This window comes from Monopterus albus, unplaced genomic scaffold (assembly GCF_001952655.1).
Source record: "Monopterus albus unplaced genomic scaffold, M_albus_1.0 scaffold9.1, whole genome shotgun sequence".
Lineage (NCBI taxonomy): Eukaryota > Metazoa > Chordata > Actinopteri > Synbranchiformes > Synbranchidae > Monopterus > Monopterus albus.
The window spans coordinates 999,280-1,015,083 of NW_018127889.1; the positions used below are offsets into that span (position 1 = coordinate 999,280).

The window sequence follows — 15,804 nt, forward strand, 5'->3', positions numbered from 1 at the left end:
ACAGCACTGGTGGTGGTCATTGTTAATCCAGGCCTCAACCAATCGGGTATGGAAGTCACAGTGACAATTCGCATGTTTAAATTTGGCACGTTTTTATGCCGGATGCCCTTCCTGACACAACCCTCTCTATTTATCCGGACTTGGGACCAGCACAGAAGTCACTGGTTTGAAACCCCTGTGGCTAGACCCAGCACATATTTATGTAGGTAAATAATTCAACATGCGTCATAGCTTGTTGTTCTTACACCTGCTTCATATGCCCACAGGCTGCATCATTTCCATGGTAACTGATCTGCTTCATGACTGTAGTTATCAATACACTGTAAGGCCAGTGTGTCACGTCCTCCAACCCCACATGTGATCACATTACCACAAAATAAAGAGAAGGTACCAGCGTATGATGGCATATAACTCGTGTTCTATTGTCTGTTTCTCCTTTGGCTCAGAGAGAGATGCTTTTATATTCTGCACACTGTGGAGTACGTTGTGTCTGAGTTACTAAGCACTGCAACAGGAGGAGCTGTATGATTGTTTATTCAAGGTCTTCACTGAGGTCAGTGACTCCCAGGGTGTCCATGGAGGAATATCAGGGTGCCCTTGAAATTGGAATTGGGGTTATTAAATATATTTTTTAATTGCATGTTTTTTATTATCAGTAACAAGCTTGTGAAGTCTGAAGTCTACATTTCAAGCCTAGATACAACCACAGTCAAATGCATACAAACACATATTTCTGGTACGTTACATAACAAGAATGCTATATGTCTACTTTTTACCCAGCACTCATCACATTGGGTATTAGAATCCTGTCTCAAGGTAATTTATACTCCTCTGCTGTTTCATAAGCCATCAAACCCATCGTTCCATTTTAATTCCTGAAACTTATTTCTGCTCTTCTTGGTTCCTGAAGCAGCACAACCCACAAACACAGCTCCTTCCATTGTTTCAATGTAGGGTTGTTGTGTCATTTTTAGTGGCCTCAGGATCTCCAGCTGTGTGTGTGTGTAAAGACTAATTATGCTAGTACACAGAGCTTATACAAAAACAGCCTAAAGGGGAAGAGGCTGAATACATTTTCAAGTTGCTAAAATGTGGTGGTTGTGCTCAGTCCAACCATTTTTTCTCTGGAGATGTGGAACAGTTGAAATCAATCAATCAATCAATCAAATTTTATTTGTACAGCACCAAATCACATCAAAAGTCATCTCAGGACACTTTACAAAGTAAGGTCTAGATCTTACTGTTATCAATATTATTACATAGGGAAAACCCAACAAATCCCTCTTGAGCAAGCACTTGGCGACAGTGGGGAGGAAAAACTCCCTTTAACGGAAGAAACCTCCGACAGAGCCCGGCTCTTGGTGGGCGGCCTTCTGCCTCGACCGGTTGGGGTGAGTGGATAGAGGAGAGACAAAAGAAGAAAAGCAACAAGACAACAAACAATCAAACACTGATCAGGTCGATGTGGCTGGTGACTGCTCGTCAGAGATGTAGAGCTCCAGGGCCAGGACAACCTGCAGAAAAGTACAGGGAGAGAGAGAGAGGACACACTACGGGAGAGAGGAGACACAAAGTTAGTAATGTGTAATGGTGGCATATAGAAGCATAGGGAGAGAGAGGAGAGGAGGTGAGAGGAGAGGAGAGGAAAGAAACTCAGAGCATCATGGGGCCCCCCAGCAGCCTAGGCCTATAGCAGCATAGCTAAGGGAGGGCTCAGGGTCACCTGATCCAGCCCTAACTATAACAAAAAGGAAAGTCTTAAGTGGAGAGAAGCTAATATGGGAGAGATATGATCTCTCTGGCTAGTTCCTGTCAGTACTCTGGCTGCAGCATTTTGGATTAACTGGAGGCTTTTTTAGGGAACTACTGGGACATCCTGATAGTAAAGAGTTACAGTAGTCCAGCCTGGAAGTAACAGATGCATGGACCAGTTTTTCAGCATCACTTTGAGACAGGATGCTCCTGATTTTCGCAATATTGCGCAGGTGAAAGAAGGCAGATCTAGAGACTTGGTTTATGTGTGATTTAAAGGACATATCCTGGTCAAAGATGACTCCAAGGTTCCTTTCAGTAGTACTGGAGGCAAGAGCTATGTCATCTAACTGACTAACTTCAGTTTGTGTGGAAGACTTTTTGCACAGAATCAGAATCAGCTTAATTGACCAAGTGTGTTGGACACACAAGGAATTTGACTCTGGTACATTGGCTCTCAGTGTGTATGTACATATCCCCATGCAAGGGGCAAGTAAACTGTAAACCAGCATAAGGCAGTGTAATATAACATTGTGTTGTCGCACTGTATTTTTATGTCTTCAAATGTCTCTGGTGGGGCTCTGCTCAACTGAGCCAGGGATTTTGACATCGTCACACCTAAATTTACAAAAGAAACTTAAGGCTCACAAAGAAAAACAATGCAAATGGAAAGGGAAGGGAGCTCTCAGTTATGGAGTCAATGAAAGTAAATTGAACTAAATCAATAATAGATGCCACCTTTTGAAGTGTTAAAAAGTGAGCCAGAACATGATAGGTCAGGCTGAGTTCAATTATTCAGCACTTGTCCACACATTACAATGGCTGAAAAGAAATGACAGACCATTTGCAAAGGAGATATTGATCACCACTGTCTGGATATTGAAAAAGTGGGGTACACTGCCATGGGTTAGTGTTTTCAGTGCAAAAGTTTCTATTTGTCTTTTTTAGCAAAAGGTTTACAGAACAGAACCATCAATAGCCTTGCAGACTTTCTTTTGAGGCACATCAAGACTGTAAATTTGTGTGTGGAGCTGCAGATATGCAGCTTTGCAGGCAAAGCATTTACTTTATATCCTGAGGGGAAGGACATTTTTTTTTTTTTGAAATAACTGTGATTTAAGGTGAAGTCAATTTCTGGAAGTCTGAATTTACCTCATTATTAAGTTTTGAAGCTCTGCTGACAAATGTTGCCTCACTTTCTAGTGTAGGTTGAATTCATCACCACTGACTCCAAAGGAAAGAAAAGGTATAAGTGGAGAGAGAAAGAGATTAATCCAGGGAGAGAGGAAGAATACTGTAAATGCAGGCGATACACAATGCACTTCTTCCTGATAAGAAGTCGTGTTGTTATTCTTTGGTTATGAATTTAATCAGTATTTGTTGGTTTTTCATGCTGAGGTGCAGGTGTGATTGTGTGCAATGTGCGTGTTTGTTTCTACTGCACTCATTCTCGTTTGATTGTTCGTTTCTGTGGACCTGTTTTGTGTGTGTGTGTGTGTGTGTGTGTGTGTGTGTGTGTGTGTGTTTGCTAAGTAGTAGTAGTACTCTTGTTTTGTAATATTATGTCTCCCTGTGGACTCATAGCCAGCCTGAGGCCTGTACCACAAAGCGAGTCTGGCTCTCTTGAGGTTTTCTGGCTTCACTGAGCCTAACATCAGTCGGCCTGGATAACTGGTACCACAAAGACAGTTATCAACTATGTCTGTTATGTCTGCGTTCATGTGAAACAGGTGGAGATGTTAATAAGAAGCATTCTTAGTCAATGATTATTTTTCCTCTTTGTCTGATGATGAAGAAACAGTTTCTGCTGCCAGAAAGAGGAGGAGAGGACAGTGGAGAGGAATTACACCTGCAGTCATATGTTCAGTTATAACCATAGGAAATATTTAAGTGTTTTGATTATTTTTCTAATAAAAGACCATCATCAAAGAGTCTCCTCATGTTATTCTGAGCTGCAGAGATGGAGCCGGTATATACATCGATTCAGTCGGGAATCAAATAACCTTTGTGTGTTTAGAACACGGTGTTGATCATCATGGCGGCTGTAGACTCCCTCGGCTTATTAGAAACTCTGCTTTAAACCAGAGTGATCCATGGAAAGCCTGAAACAGCACTACGATATGACTCGATAGGACTGTCTATTTAATAGCCTACTTATCGCATTAATGTAGACTCTGCCCCTGTCGTGATCCAGTGGGAATGATCATTCAGGTTTTCCAGTGATCCTGATTGGTCAGTGGACAGGTTTGAATCCATTCCTCTGAAGTCGACCTGCTCCAGATCAAGTTAGCTGTGCAGCATAAGTTACCATGGTGATGTAGCCTAATTAAGAGCGAGTCAGCTTTGTGATACCAGACGACCTGAGCTGAGCCACTAATTTTGCTTTGTGGTACGTGGCCAAAGTGATTGTGTGTCTGCTTTTTCCACTGATTCTCATGCTTAATTTGAATACGTATTGAATTTAAAGCACAGCTGTATTTGCAGTCCAAATGTGACTGAGGTGTGTGTGTGTAAATAGAAAAGACATTTGACTGTGGCCCATTGTGGGTTGCACTGCGTGTTTTTTTGTGTACGACTGATTGCTCTGCAAACAGCACACTGTTTGTGGGGAGACTCTTTAAATTATTCACCAGCTCTAATTGCTTAGGTGAATGGCATCTGTACTGGGTTTCCTCTCACTGATATGTCCTATGAAGGGCCTTTGGACAGCACAGACATGAACCTTATGTCTACTGATACAGTATACTGTATGTAATGACAACAATCAGTGAGTCCGGTTCTTATGTGCTTCCTCAGGTGTTGTTTATTAAGGAAAGATTATAGAAAAGCACTGGATTTAATGAACAGTGCCTCCATTTTATTACTCTTCCTTTGCGCATTGTGCAAAGAGTATATTATTGTGAAATTCAGGAAATGGTAAAAGCTTTAAGAAAGTATTTATGTTTATGCAAATACAGAAGTTACATATTTACTGAAATTGATAATCATTGCCTTTGCCACATGAAAACTAATACATTTACTCTTACACAGAAACTTGGATTCTTCACATCAGTTCCACATTAATAAATAGCCACAGAAATCAATTCCCACTCAGTGTGGGAATTGATTTCTTTGCAATAAATGTGCACTTCTCACAGTTGTGTGGCCCAGAGGAGAAGCTAGATGAAAATGATAAGTTATTGATGTGTGTGTACATGAGTTGCTGTCTTCTTCATTTAAATGGCTCTGAGATGTGACAGATTATAATGGGTTGATGACAAAGGCAGTAGGACACTCTCTCAGTATGTCACAGCAGATATCCATCAATGACTGTGACGGTGGCTAAAAACAACTTTGGATTTACACAGAGGTAAACAAGTGAGGAACAAATGTCAAGAACACCTAATTCCCTATAATGATGTAATTCATGATTTTGGCTCTCCATTGGTGTTCTCCTGCAGGTTGGTGGGGACATTCTGTATGGTTCTTCAGAAGGTGGCTGAAGAGGGACACCTAGAGCTGACCGACACACTCATCGATGACAACAACACGTCGATAAAGGTAACACTGCTGTCACACTGGAGTGTCAGCACTCTACAGGGGCTACAAAGTGAGAAGGTTCATAACTCATCGCTCAGTGATGAGATTTCACAACATTTCCAGGCTTGTTCATTTGCTTGTTCAGTTAATCAATATAGTCAGTGCAAACCTTTACGTTGTTTTTTAACTCCTTGTTTTTGTTTTATAACCTGAAGCGTTTCAGTTCACTCTACAGTAAGTGCTCTGTCATCATTTCCAGCCTGAGCACTGAATGTTCCATTCAGTCTAAACATCATATAGCTTTGGTGAGGAACTTGGGAGAAAGTGATATCAGTAGAATAAGAGGATTTATTTTAACTTTACCCTACTTTCAAAAAAAAGGTTAAAGGAGAAAAGCTTAGATCAAACTGGTATTTGTTATAAAATAAGATGACATACTGTACCTTACAATGCAACAGTTAAAATGAACCTTATTTGTCAGCAAAACGCATTCACAAGCAAAGACAGGAAAATTAAATCAAGCTTCCACCTGCAGTGGTGGCAACAGGAGAAGGAACAGCTATCATCTGGCCTATGAAGGCATAGCCATTTAAAATGTGCACATCGACAATACGACTTCATCGAACTACAACAACAATCTTTTAGCAACATGAACACAACAGGATTATTTCCATTAACATTAATCCTGATATTCTCTGCTGAATGGAAATTGTGTTTGGAATTGCTAAACTGAGAACAGCTCAGTGGTGAAGATGAGTGTGAGGAGGATTTTGCCTGTTAATACATAATGAGAGAGTGGATGTATATGGGAAATCGAGGGTAGAACAATAGGATGTGTGAGGGAGAACTTAACCAGATGAGGTTTTAAAGCACCCCAGGGTGTAGAACTGTGTTAGTGGAGCTGGGAGTGCTGATGTGCAGTTTCTGAGATGATAGCACACAGCATGGCAGTGCTTTAGGGCTTAAACACACATGCACACACATACACCAACATATGTGCAAGCGGCTTCTCATGAACACACATCAGCGTGCACACAACTGTACATCCCCATAGTAAGAAATGGGTAAAACTAAACCTATTGTAACACGAGAGCAGCTCTTTTTCTTAGAACTCTACATTGGTGTGGTTGCTATAGTAACAAATCGAACTCCTTGTGGACTACAGTGATTGCCTTGCAAAGATGTCATGACCAGACAGAAACAAAGAGAGAGTTGTAGGAGCGAAGGACTAAGTTAACCGTGGGTTATATTTTCTCCTCATCTGTCTTTGTCAGGAGAATAAATTGGCCACACGATAACAAAATTCAGGTCATTGTCAGGAGGCTAATGTTTGTTCAAACACATTCCCCAGAAGTCAGCAGAGCCACCATGTCTCTGGCCTGCATTAGACAGATGCTGTCAGTCTGAATTATTCCAGCAAATACCAGGAAGAAGATTTCTGGTCCTGCTAAAGTTTGTTGCCTGTACTAACCAAAATCAGTATGATACATTTTTGTTTGCTATTGTTATTAAAAATAAATGTTTAAGCATCAAGATAAAATGAGGTTTCCTCCAGATGCTTTGAATATAATATAAATGCATTTTCATCAACATTATATTTATTTTTCAGACCAGCGTTACCTTAGAGATCAGATACCAGCCAATGGATGAAACTATGGGGGTGTGGAGCGACGGGGAGCTCCTGGGTGTTCCTGATGACCGTGATGGGATGTTTGCCTTTGAAACAGACAGCTTGTTATCTGGACAAAGTCGCGGGTCAGGCATGTCTGCTGGACGAGCCTTGCAAGGATCCATACCAACCTTCCGAAAGTGAGTGAAACATACATCCCCATGACAGCTAGATTATGACTCTCCACATTAGCAAACAAAATATGTTGCTGTTAAGAGATCATTAACAGTAACAGCACTACTGAGACACAAATGGGTGAGAAAATGAATGGGTTGAGTTTAACAGATGGATCCAGCATTTGCACACTGAGGCCTCATGCCGTCCATCTGATGTAGCATCTGTCATTATTACAGAGGGTGGTGCACAGGAATCCTGTTGACAGTGAGCTGACACACCAAATAACATGCTAGGAGTTTAATAATGTAATGCTTTAAAAAAGCACATTTAAGAGCAGATATTTTCTTACAAATTTGTCATCTGACGTCAGCTATACAGATGTGACCACAGTGAGAAGCACACAACATATTGTAAACATTTAACTGTATGATAAAGATACAGTCGTGGTCAATGTTTGTGCAAAGGTTTAATGAAAACAGCCAACATTAGATTAAAAAAACCTGTCTGTTCACATTATTATCTCATAAAGATTTGCATTTGATGCATTACAGTTCTGCTTAACTTGAGTATAGAGACATGGAAATGTGTCTGAGCCTAGTTGCTAAAAACATCGTTGCTGTCAGTTTCATGACTAATGTTTAAAAAAGTGCAGTCAGTATTTTTTTATTTTTGCATTGTGTGGATGAAAATCTTGCTTTTCGCTCAAACTCTGTCAGCTTAAATGAAGCAGACTTGTGTGGCCTGTTTATACCGAATAGAGTGCATATGGGAGTTTCTATGAACAGAGAAGTTATGCCTGGCTGCACAAGATTATAAAGATTTAGAATGATAAACTCTAAGACCATCTGTCCTACAAGGTGCTTTTTGCTGCTTCTAACGGGTTACTTCCTCTGTGGTTTGTGTGGTTTTTTTGTTTTATTTTGTTTTGTTGGTTTTTTTTTGCTGAATATTATGTGAAATAATCTGTGGGTGGTATGATATCCACTGAGACTATCTGCATAGCTAGACCCCCTAAATCCATCATTACAACTGAATGTTGAATGTGTGTGTGTGTGGTTGAATGGTGTCAATTACATCTTTTTGTTTGTTTACACTGAACACAAACTGTGAGTTGCACTGTCTTACAGCGCAGTATTAAAAACAGTTCAGCCTGCCAATAAAAAAGTTAAAGCAGCCTAAGGGAAACAAGAAAAGTTGACTAATTTAAGTTTTCTAGCATCCTATGGGTGTTATATAACAGATACAGTATTTGGATTTGGTCGACAAAGAAAGTTCTGCTGTGGAGAAATACTATAATATAAAAGGTTCAATAAAATTCAGTTGAACATAATCACCAAATTCATTCAGCGTGAACCTACTGTATAGCGTAGACTAGAGTACAGGAATGTCAGATTATTAATTATGGTATATTTTTAGCACAAAATATACATATATTCACCATTTTCAGTCAAATAAGTCTCTGTCCTTATTGCTGTTTAATGAGAGCATCTGTCATGTAGCAGTAGCACAGAGCTGTCGGTCAGACTGCTGTGGGGCTTTTATCTTGGGGGAGAAAGTAAATGAGTTGCTGAGAACATACTGATAGCTTTCAGCCCAGCCAACTAGTCCATCTAACATACTATTGGCCAAACTGATTGGACTGAAAGATTTTGAATAGCCTTGCCACTCATCATTCAACATTGAAAGCTTTTATATCCTGAATTACCAGGTGCTTGGTGTGTCTCTGGTTGAGAGGTCCCCTGAATGGAAGTTTCTAAAGATATTTCATTGTGTCATCAAATCTGATGCTCTATGACCAGTGTTAATTGTCGATATTCTGGTAATGAAATGCAGTTATCCTCTACAGCTTCCAGTTAGATTCCCATCCATCTGTTTTCACCTGTTTTTGGTGTGTGGCTTTGTGTCACCATAATATTTTGGACGGTTATGTGTCCCTCCCAGGCATTTATCATCAGCTGCCACTAGTGTTTCTGAGAATATGAACTAACAGGAGTTTAATTTGACATGCAAACATAATGTTTTTTTTATAAAGTATTCCCATCTTGGGCATCATAATTGTTCTATATGATGTGCAGCACCATGCATCAGCTCCATGCACTGCTGCAGCCTAAAGGTCATGTGTGCTCCTTACAAAAGTGTTTGTGTTCTGCAGTTTTCACTGGCCATCAGCTTTCATTATATCCCTACAGTATCACTGCAGTAGAGCGTAGGTGGCTTGTTAAGGCATATTGGTTCCTCCTCGTCCTGTTAACTGAGTGAAATTGCATTCAAGTTGACCCCCTACCCCCAACCCACCCCCACACACAACCACCTCTCCTCTACCTCACTCCACATTGTCTTCAGGTCTTCATGGCAGCACCCATAAAACATTTTGTACTGTAACACCACAATGAGCTGTCTTCTCGGGGCTTTCATTGTTTCTAATAAATTAGTCAACTCTTGCGTGGTTTTACAAATAGTAAATGTAAAGAAGAATAGATTTAAGGTTGTTATTTGATCTTTGGACATCAAACGGTAACAATGAGATGAAATGGGAATCCACACTGGGGTATGACCCTAGGTTCACACTGCTGCACAGCTAACAAAACTGGATATTTGCATTAAAAAATGTAATCTCTTTTGCACCACTGAAACATATTGCAGTAAATAGTCATTGTGTTTATTCTAACCACTTAAATGTGCATGATTCATTTGCATAACATCCGATCTGCTGTCAAAGGAGACAGTTCAGCCTCAGCAAAGCTTCTGTTGAAAGGATAATGTAGTGTTGATTTATGTATTATGATTTTTTTGAAGTGTGTCATTCATTTGTTTGTCAGTGTGAACTGCCGTCTCTTCAAAGACAACTTTGGCTTCACACGTCTGTGACCTATCATCACATAGCAGTATGCTCCAGGTGTCCTGTAGACTTTCATCTCACTTGTCTTATTCTCAGTGGGCTGCTCACTGCAGCACTGACTCCCTGTGGAAACATTCATAACAGTAAATATTCCAATAGGGAAACATTCATATTCAGTCTAGATATATTAATCTAAAATATAGTAGATATTGTTTCTTCTTGTTTAAGTTGTTAAAGGCCCTGTACAAACACAAAGGTGTTTTTCTTTGTGTTGCCTGATGACACCTCGTTTCAGGACTGCGTGTCTGACATCTCCATCACGCTCATGTTAGTTCTGTTATTATCCTTAACAGGGTGTTGGAAAAACATTATTTAATACCCAGAGCAGAAGAAGAAGAAATCTACCAAAGAAAGAGTTCAGGTATTGAGAGAGAGAGAGAGAGAGCAGGAGACAACTGCAAAGCGTTCAATAAGGTTTCAGACAGAGTCCTGGGTTAGTGAGAGTTTTCATTCCCCAGCTGTGTTTTCATGTAGAGCCAATCTTTGTCTGGCTTCAGTCCAGGGGATCCTGGAAGCTCAGAAATATGAGCATCCAAGTTGTGTGTGTGTGTGAGAGGGAGAAAGAGAGAGAGCAGCTGTGTGTAGAGCATTTCATTCAGCAGAGCCTGTACAGAATATGTCAATGAATTATTGATCACTGCCGGGCTATTTTATATTGTCCCTTTATTCGTTTACTTTCGTCCATGTGGGAGTTTTGTACAGCGGCTGAGAAAGTGTAACGGAATGAAGACCATGCAAGCAAATGAAGAAGACATCTCTGCTTTGGCGACACATACTGTGTGAGATTCTAATTATTATAAAGATGATATTATTTAGATTAATATAATTATATCGATTGAGCAAATCATCCAGAATAAATATTTCTTCTCTCTCTCACACACTACTCACACATACTCTGTATAAATATACAGTATGTATATATAGGCATGTTGAAGATGAATTCATAATTGTGAAGAAAGTCCTTTATGCACAGTTTGAGACCCCTGTTTTATGGAGAAGATGGAAATCAAGCTGCCAGGTAGTGGTGAAGAACCTTGGGAATAGCTCTGCTTTGGTTAGACTAGCTGACTTCCTTATCTACAAAGTTCGAATGAGCTTTTTTGTGTTTGGTTAATGTGCAGAGTGTCGATGTTACTGTTCAAAAGCAAATAGTCACTGATGTATTTGTATTTGTTTGTTTTTTAAGATAAAATGCAAAGAAAGTAAGAGAAAATAACCCTCTTGAATTTCTGAGCTTCCATTTCTCAACAAGTTAAATCTTTTAAAGTTTGACATTTTGTGAGTTGTACCTAGAAAACTTTAGGGTACAGTGTGAATTTGCATGTTTCCATTACACTAATTGGAAACCCGCGCTTGTGAACTTTCTTTGAAAGGTTACATTTCATCATTAAATTTGCATAGAGGGATGGCTTGTTAAAAGAAGTGAAAACTTTCAGGAGTTGTCTCGCTTTAAACTCGGACGTGACCTCCCGCTGGAAGCATTTGTCTCTAATGTCACTCCTTTGGCTTCCTTTTCCTTTTCCTTTCCTTGTCTTCATTCTTAACTCAGTCCAGCAAACAAAAGGAAAAGTGTGAACTGAGTGAAAGAGAACTAAAGTATAATGTTTGATAGCTTTAATTTCCTTTAAATTTCTAATGACTTTCTTCTTTAGACTGGAACTTAATCTTTACCTAGTAAAGGCCTACAGCTGTGACAGCGTCTCCTCACCAAAAAAACGACAGCATTGGCCATTTGTTCAAGTAACTTAAATGACTGTATGTGCGTTCTCCTGTCCTGTCTCTTGGGGTTGTGTAAATCATAACTGTTCTCTCTACTGTAAAGTTCTTTATCACCAGAAAAGCCTATTAGCTGGATGCATGTCGTCCTCCTATGTCTTCTGTACACTAACCGATAAAGGCCCCTTTGAGAAGGACTGGTTAACACCCTATTTTATAATTGATCATCAAGAGGACTTGTTGAATGCTCTGTAAATCAGCTCCCACCACAGTTGCCATTGGAATGAAGAGAAATATCACAGTCCAATATTATAAGAAGTTTGTCAGTTTGTTTTGAACTTTGAATGCCATCTGGATTTGCTTGGACTCTTGTCTTTTTTTGGTGGTGTGTAGAGCCCCACCCCTCCATCCTTCTCCTCTTCTTCCTCTGTTTGCATTTCCATGCACCTCCACCTCCCGTCCTCTCGCTCCACCTCATTACTTCATCACCCACTCTGTCTGGCAGCTCTGCCTGGTTGGTCTGTACTAGCTTGACTTGGTGGAGAATATGGAAATATAGTTTAAGATTGAAAGAAGGGCAGAGTTCCAACCTCTCTGTGGAGTCCAGTAGGACCAGTTGTGTCTTTTATGTGGTATGTATGAAAAAACTTTTTACATAGTGTGCACATTATGTGTGTGTATCTTTTGGTACCTTGTTGTAAAATTGTAAATTGTTGTTATTTTTCAGTTACTGTATTCAGTTTTTTATGCTTATGTCTAAATGGCCTAAATGATTAATAAACAACTTTTTGTCAATCAGTTAACTGATTTCTTTTTCAGACATGCTCTTTGATACAATAAACTTTCCCATCAGCTGAAAATATTCTGGTCAAACTGTGTTTTACAGACCTGATGAAGACTGGAAATCTGGGGAGCATAATGACCTTGATTTGATTGAACTAGAAAAGCTTTTTACTTTTACTTTGATTAGCGGGTCCTCACTCTTGACTGTTATTCCTCTTTATCATGCTGCAGGCTTTTACTTTTAACATGAACCTATCAAATGTGATGCTGACATACTTTTCATTTCTGTATTCGCTGAAATGAGTTGAAGGTTGCCTCTAGAGTAACAGGGAAGATCAAAGCAGAATCTGAACTCGGACACAGTCGACTCTGAATGCTTAAGGAAACGAAAACCTTCCTATTCATTAATTTCCTGATATTTAGCCATATCCACAGCAAATTGGACGGTCATATTCATTTTTAATTATTAAGGCCCCTCATTTGTTGCCCCACTGATGACATCACAAGCTCTTTGTTGTTGCAGTGACATGCGATCCAGATAATTTCAATGTGGAGACACCGGATACTCTTGTTTTGTGATTGAGGGTCTGCAATGAAATGTCTAGCCGAGGTACAAAGATGTCCATGATGTGGACATTATAGTACTGGGTTGCATTTTGATCATGTCTGTGGATAGGCAGCAGGGCTTTCAGCTGAAGTCGAGGTCTGCATGTAATTGTAATCACTCTCTGTCTGAGAGTTACATTAATCGGACAAGTAAGGAGTATGTTGATCTGAGGACAGATCAGTAGTGGGTCAGACACAAGTTAACTTTCATGATATCAGTTCCCTCTCCTCCCTCATCTCATCTGCTTTCTTTATCTCCTCCCTCAGAGCCGGGAAGAGTGTTTTCTCAGCCATGAAGCTTGGCAAGATCAAGAACTCTAAAGATGATCACAAGAAAGGAGGTAAAACACAAAAGATGAAGTCTGTTTGACCCTAAATTAATGATCTGATATACAGGGTGGGTGAAAAGTAACTAGGCAATAAAAATTGGCTATAGAACTTGTAGTATCACTGGAGTCACGATGAAAACAGTCTCTAAATAGATGATAGTAAATAGGATTTCATATGAAATCCTACTTTTTTAATTATAAAATTTTTTTAAAATCATATTAATACTTATTACCTATTAAAATATATTGTCTGTAAATTTTATTTCCCAACATGAAGACAAGCAATAAAACAATATCCAGCCTTTGTCTTAGTACTTAATTACTTAGTACCTTGTTGATTTGCTTCTCTTCAACTGTCTAGATGAGCCAGCAATCCTGGACATGGAGGACCTGGACAGGAAGGCGATGCGTCTTGCTGGCACACTGGAGGCAGACACCATCTCTCTGGCCTCTGTCACTGCTGTCACCACCAACGTCTCCAATAAGAGGTTTCATACTGACACACACATGCACACAGATATTGTACACCTGGTAGACTCAAATATGCATATCAGCACACAGGAGGTTAAAGCGCCATGCCTTCGTGGCCTCTTTCAGTAACGTGCATGTCAGACTGTTGATGGGTCAATAAATAGAAGCTAAGTGCACAGCTCTACCATTATTAATCCTTACTTATTCCACCTTCTGTCAACCCACTGCTGAAAAATCACTGATTGTGTGGTCTTTCTTCAGGTCAAAGCCAGATATCAAGATGGAACCAAGTTCTGGGCGACCAGTGGATTATCAGGTGTGTGTGTGTGGTTGTTTGTCTAGGCAAGTGAAACTCTTGTGTGCGTTTCTACCTGTACTGTGTAGGCAGGTTGCTGCATCAGTGTTTGGGTGTGATATCAGTTAGTGTTTTGTGTCTGTGTCTGTTGAGGCTTGTTTTTGTAATGCTACATCATAACCATCTGAGCATTTATAGTATATGTATGTTTTTGATATGTGTGTTATTATGTTCTATAACACATAAAGAAAAGGAAAAAGCTAAAATTTAACTTTGATGCACAAATTCTGTTTCTTTAGAGTATTGCCAGATAGAGGTATCCTTAGCTTGATATTTTGGATAATACACAGTTACATAAGATTGATGTCACTGGAGCCTGGTGGCAAAAAGCTTAACTTACCATAAAGACTGGAAGCAAGTGAAACAACTAGCCAAGCGCTTCTCACAGCTTCAAAGACCTTGGTGTAATCCTTGAGTCTGTGTGCCTGCTGTCTTTATCACAATTAATTTATTCACTACAGCATCACTGAAAAGAAGTAGAAGAATAATTGTGTCTGTTTAATTAAAATTATGAATAAAATGATGCACCAGACTCTGTTCTTCTTCACAATCCAAAAACAGTTAAGCCAGAGGGATATTGCTTGGAGGTAGAAACCCTTCACTTTGATCAAGTTTTTCCATTAAATCTTACATTACTGTACCCTGGGCAGATGCCAGTAAAATCACAGGCTAAAATAGTGTCATCTAGCAAAAGCCCTCACTGCCAGGAATCAGAATCCTTAGAGTTTGTGAAAGTGAAAATCAATTTGGATTACTTGAATGAATGAATTGGTCTCAGGGTAATTACTGTAGTGTTGCATGATTGATGCTGCTGGACGGCTTGCAGTTGGAGGAGAGTCGGCTTGTTTTGGCTTTCACAGTGAGATCTGATGTGTAAATATCAACCCATCAGATCAGTATCACAGTGATCGAGGCCCGGCAGCTGATAGGCCTCAATATGGACCCCGTGGTGTGTGTGGAGATCGGTGATGACAAGAAGTACACATCTATGAAGGAATCCACCAACTGCCCATATTATAATGAGGTAAGACTTTTTGGGCTTTAAACATCAAGTCTGCAAGAAGGCAATGGACATATTTGTATGCAATAAAAACTAAGTTCCTAACCTCTAAATGTCAACTTCACTTTGCCCCGTTTATTTTCATTTCACTCTAAATAATTTTATTTTCAAGGTTGATGCCATTTTCCCATCCAATACGGTATTCCAGTCATTAAAGTGATACAGGAGGCTTTAAGCCACATTCTGGCCAACAATGAGGTTCACCTGAAATTAGCTGTTCATACAGGTTAATATTAATGTTACGGTTTCACGTCACTCTGCTTCCCGGATTTCGGTTTCTGTTTACTTGTTCTCTCCCCGCAACTCTGTCGCCGTCATAAGGCACCATGTCATTCACCTGCTACTCATTTCCTCCTGGTTCTGTTCCCTGCTGTTCCGTCACAATTAGCCATCATTTCACCCACCTGCTGCTCGTTGTCTCCCGGTCCCGTTACACATATATACGCCCCGTTCTTCCGCCACTCTTTGCTGGTTCATACGATACCTCGACCTGACATTTATGCTACCCAGTTTTGTTTTCGTGTCCTG

The 15,804-nt window shown here is 39.9% G+C and overlaps 1 protein-coding gene across 10 annotated transcripts in view; it reads left to right on the forward strand.

Moving 5' to 3' along the window:
• The window catches only part of otofa (otoferlin a), a 60,876-nt gene that overhangs the window by 20,593 nt on the left and 24,479 nt on the right, over nt 1-15,804 (forward strand). For all 10 annotated transcript variants that reach the window (XM_020588149.1, XM_020588199.1, XM_020588207.1 and 7 more), the window contains exons 4-9: nt 5,193-5,292; nt 6,881-7,080; nt 13,329-13,402; nt 13,752-13,878; nt 14,123-14,177; nt 15,109-15,240. In XM_020588149.1, coding sequence (XP_020443805.1) covers nt 5,193-5,292; nt 6,881-7,080; nt 13,329-13,402; nt 13,752-13,878; nt 14,123-14,177; nt 15,109-15,240 — 688 coding nt within the window. The remainder of the gene's footprint in view (nt 1-5,192; nt 5,293-6,880; nt 7,081-13,328; nt 13,403-13,751; nt 13,879-14,122; nt 14,178-15,108; nt 15,241-15,804) is intronic.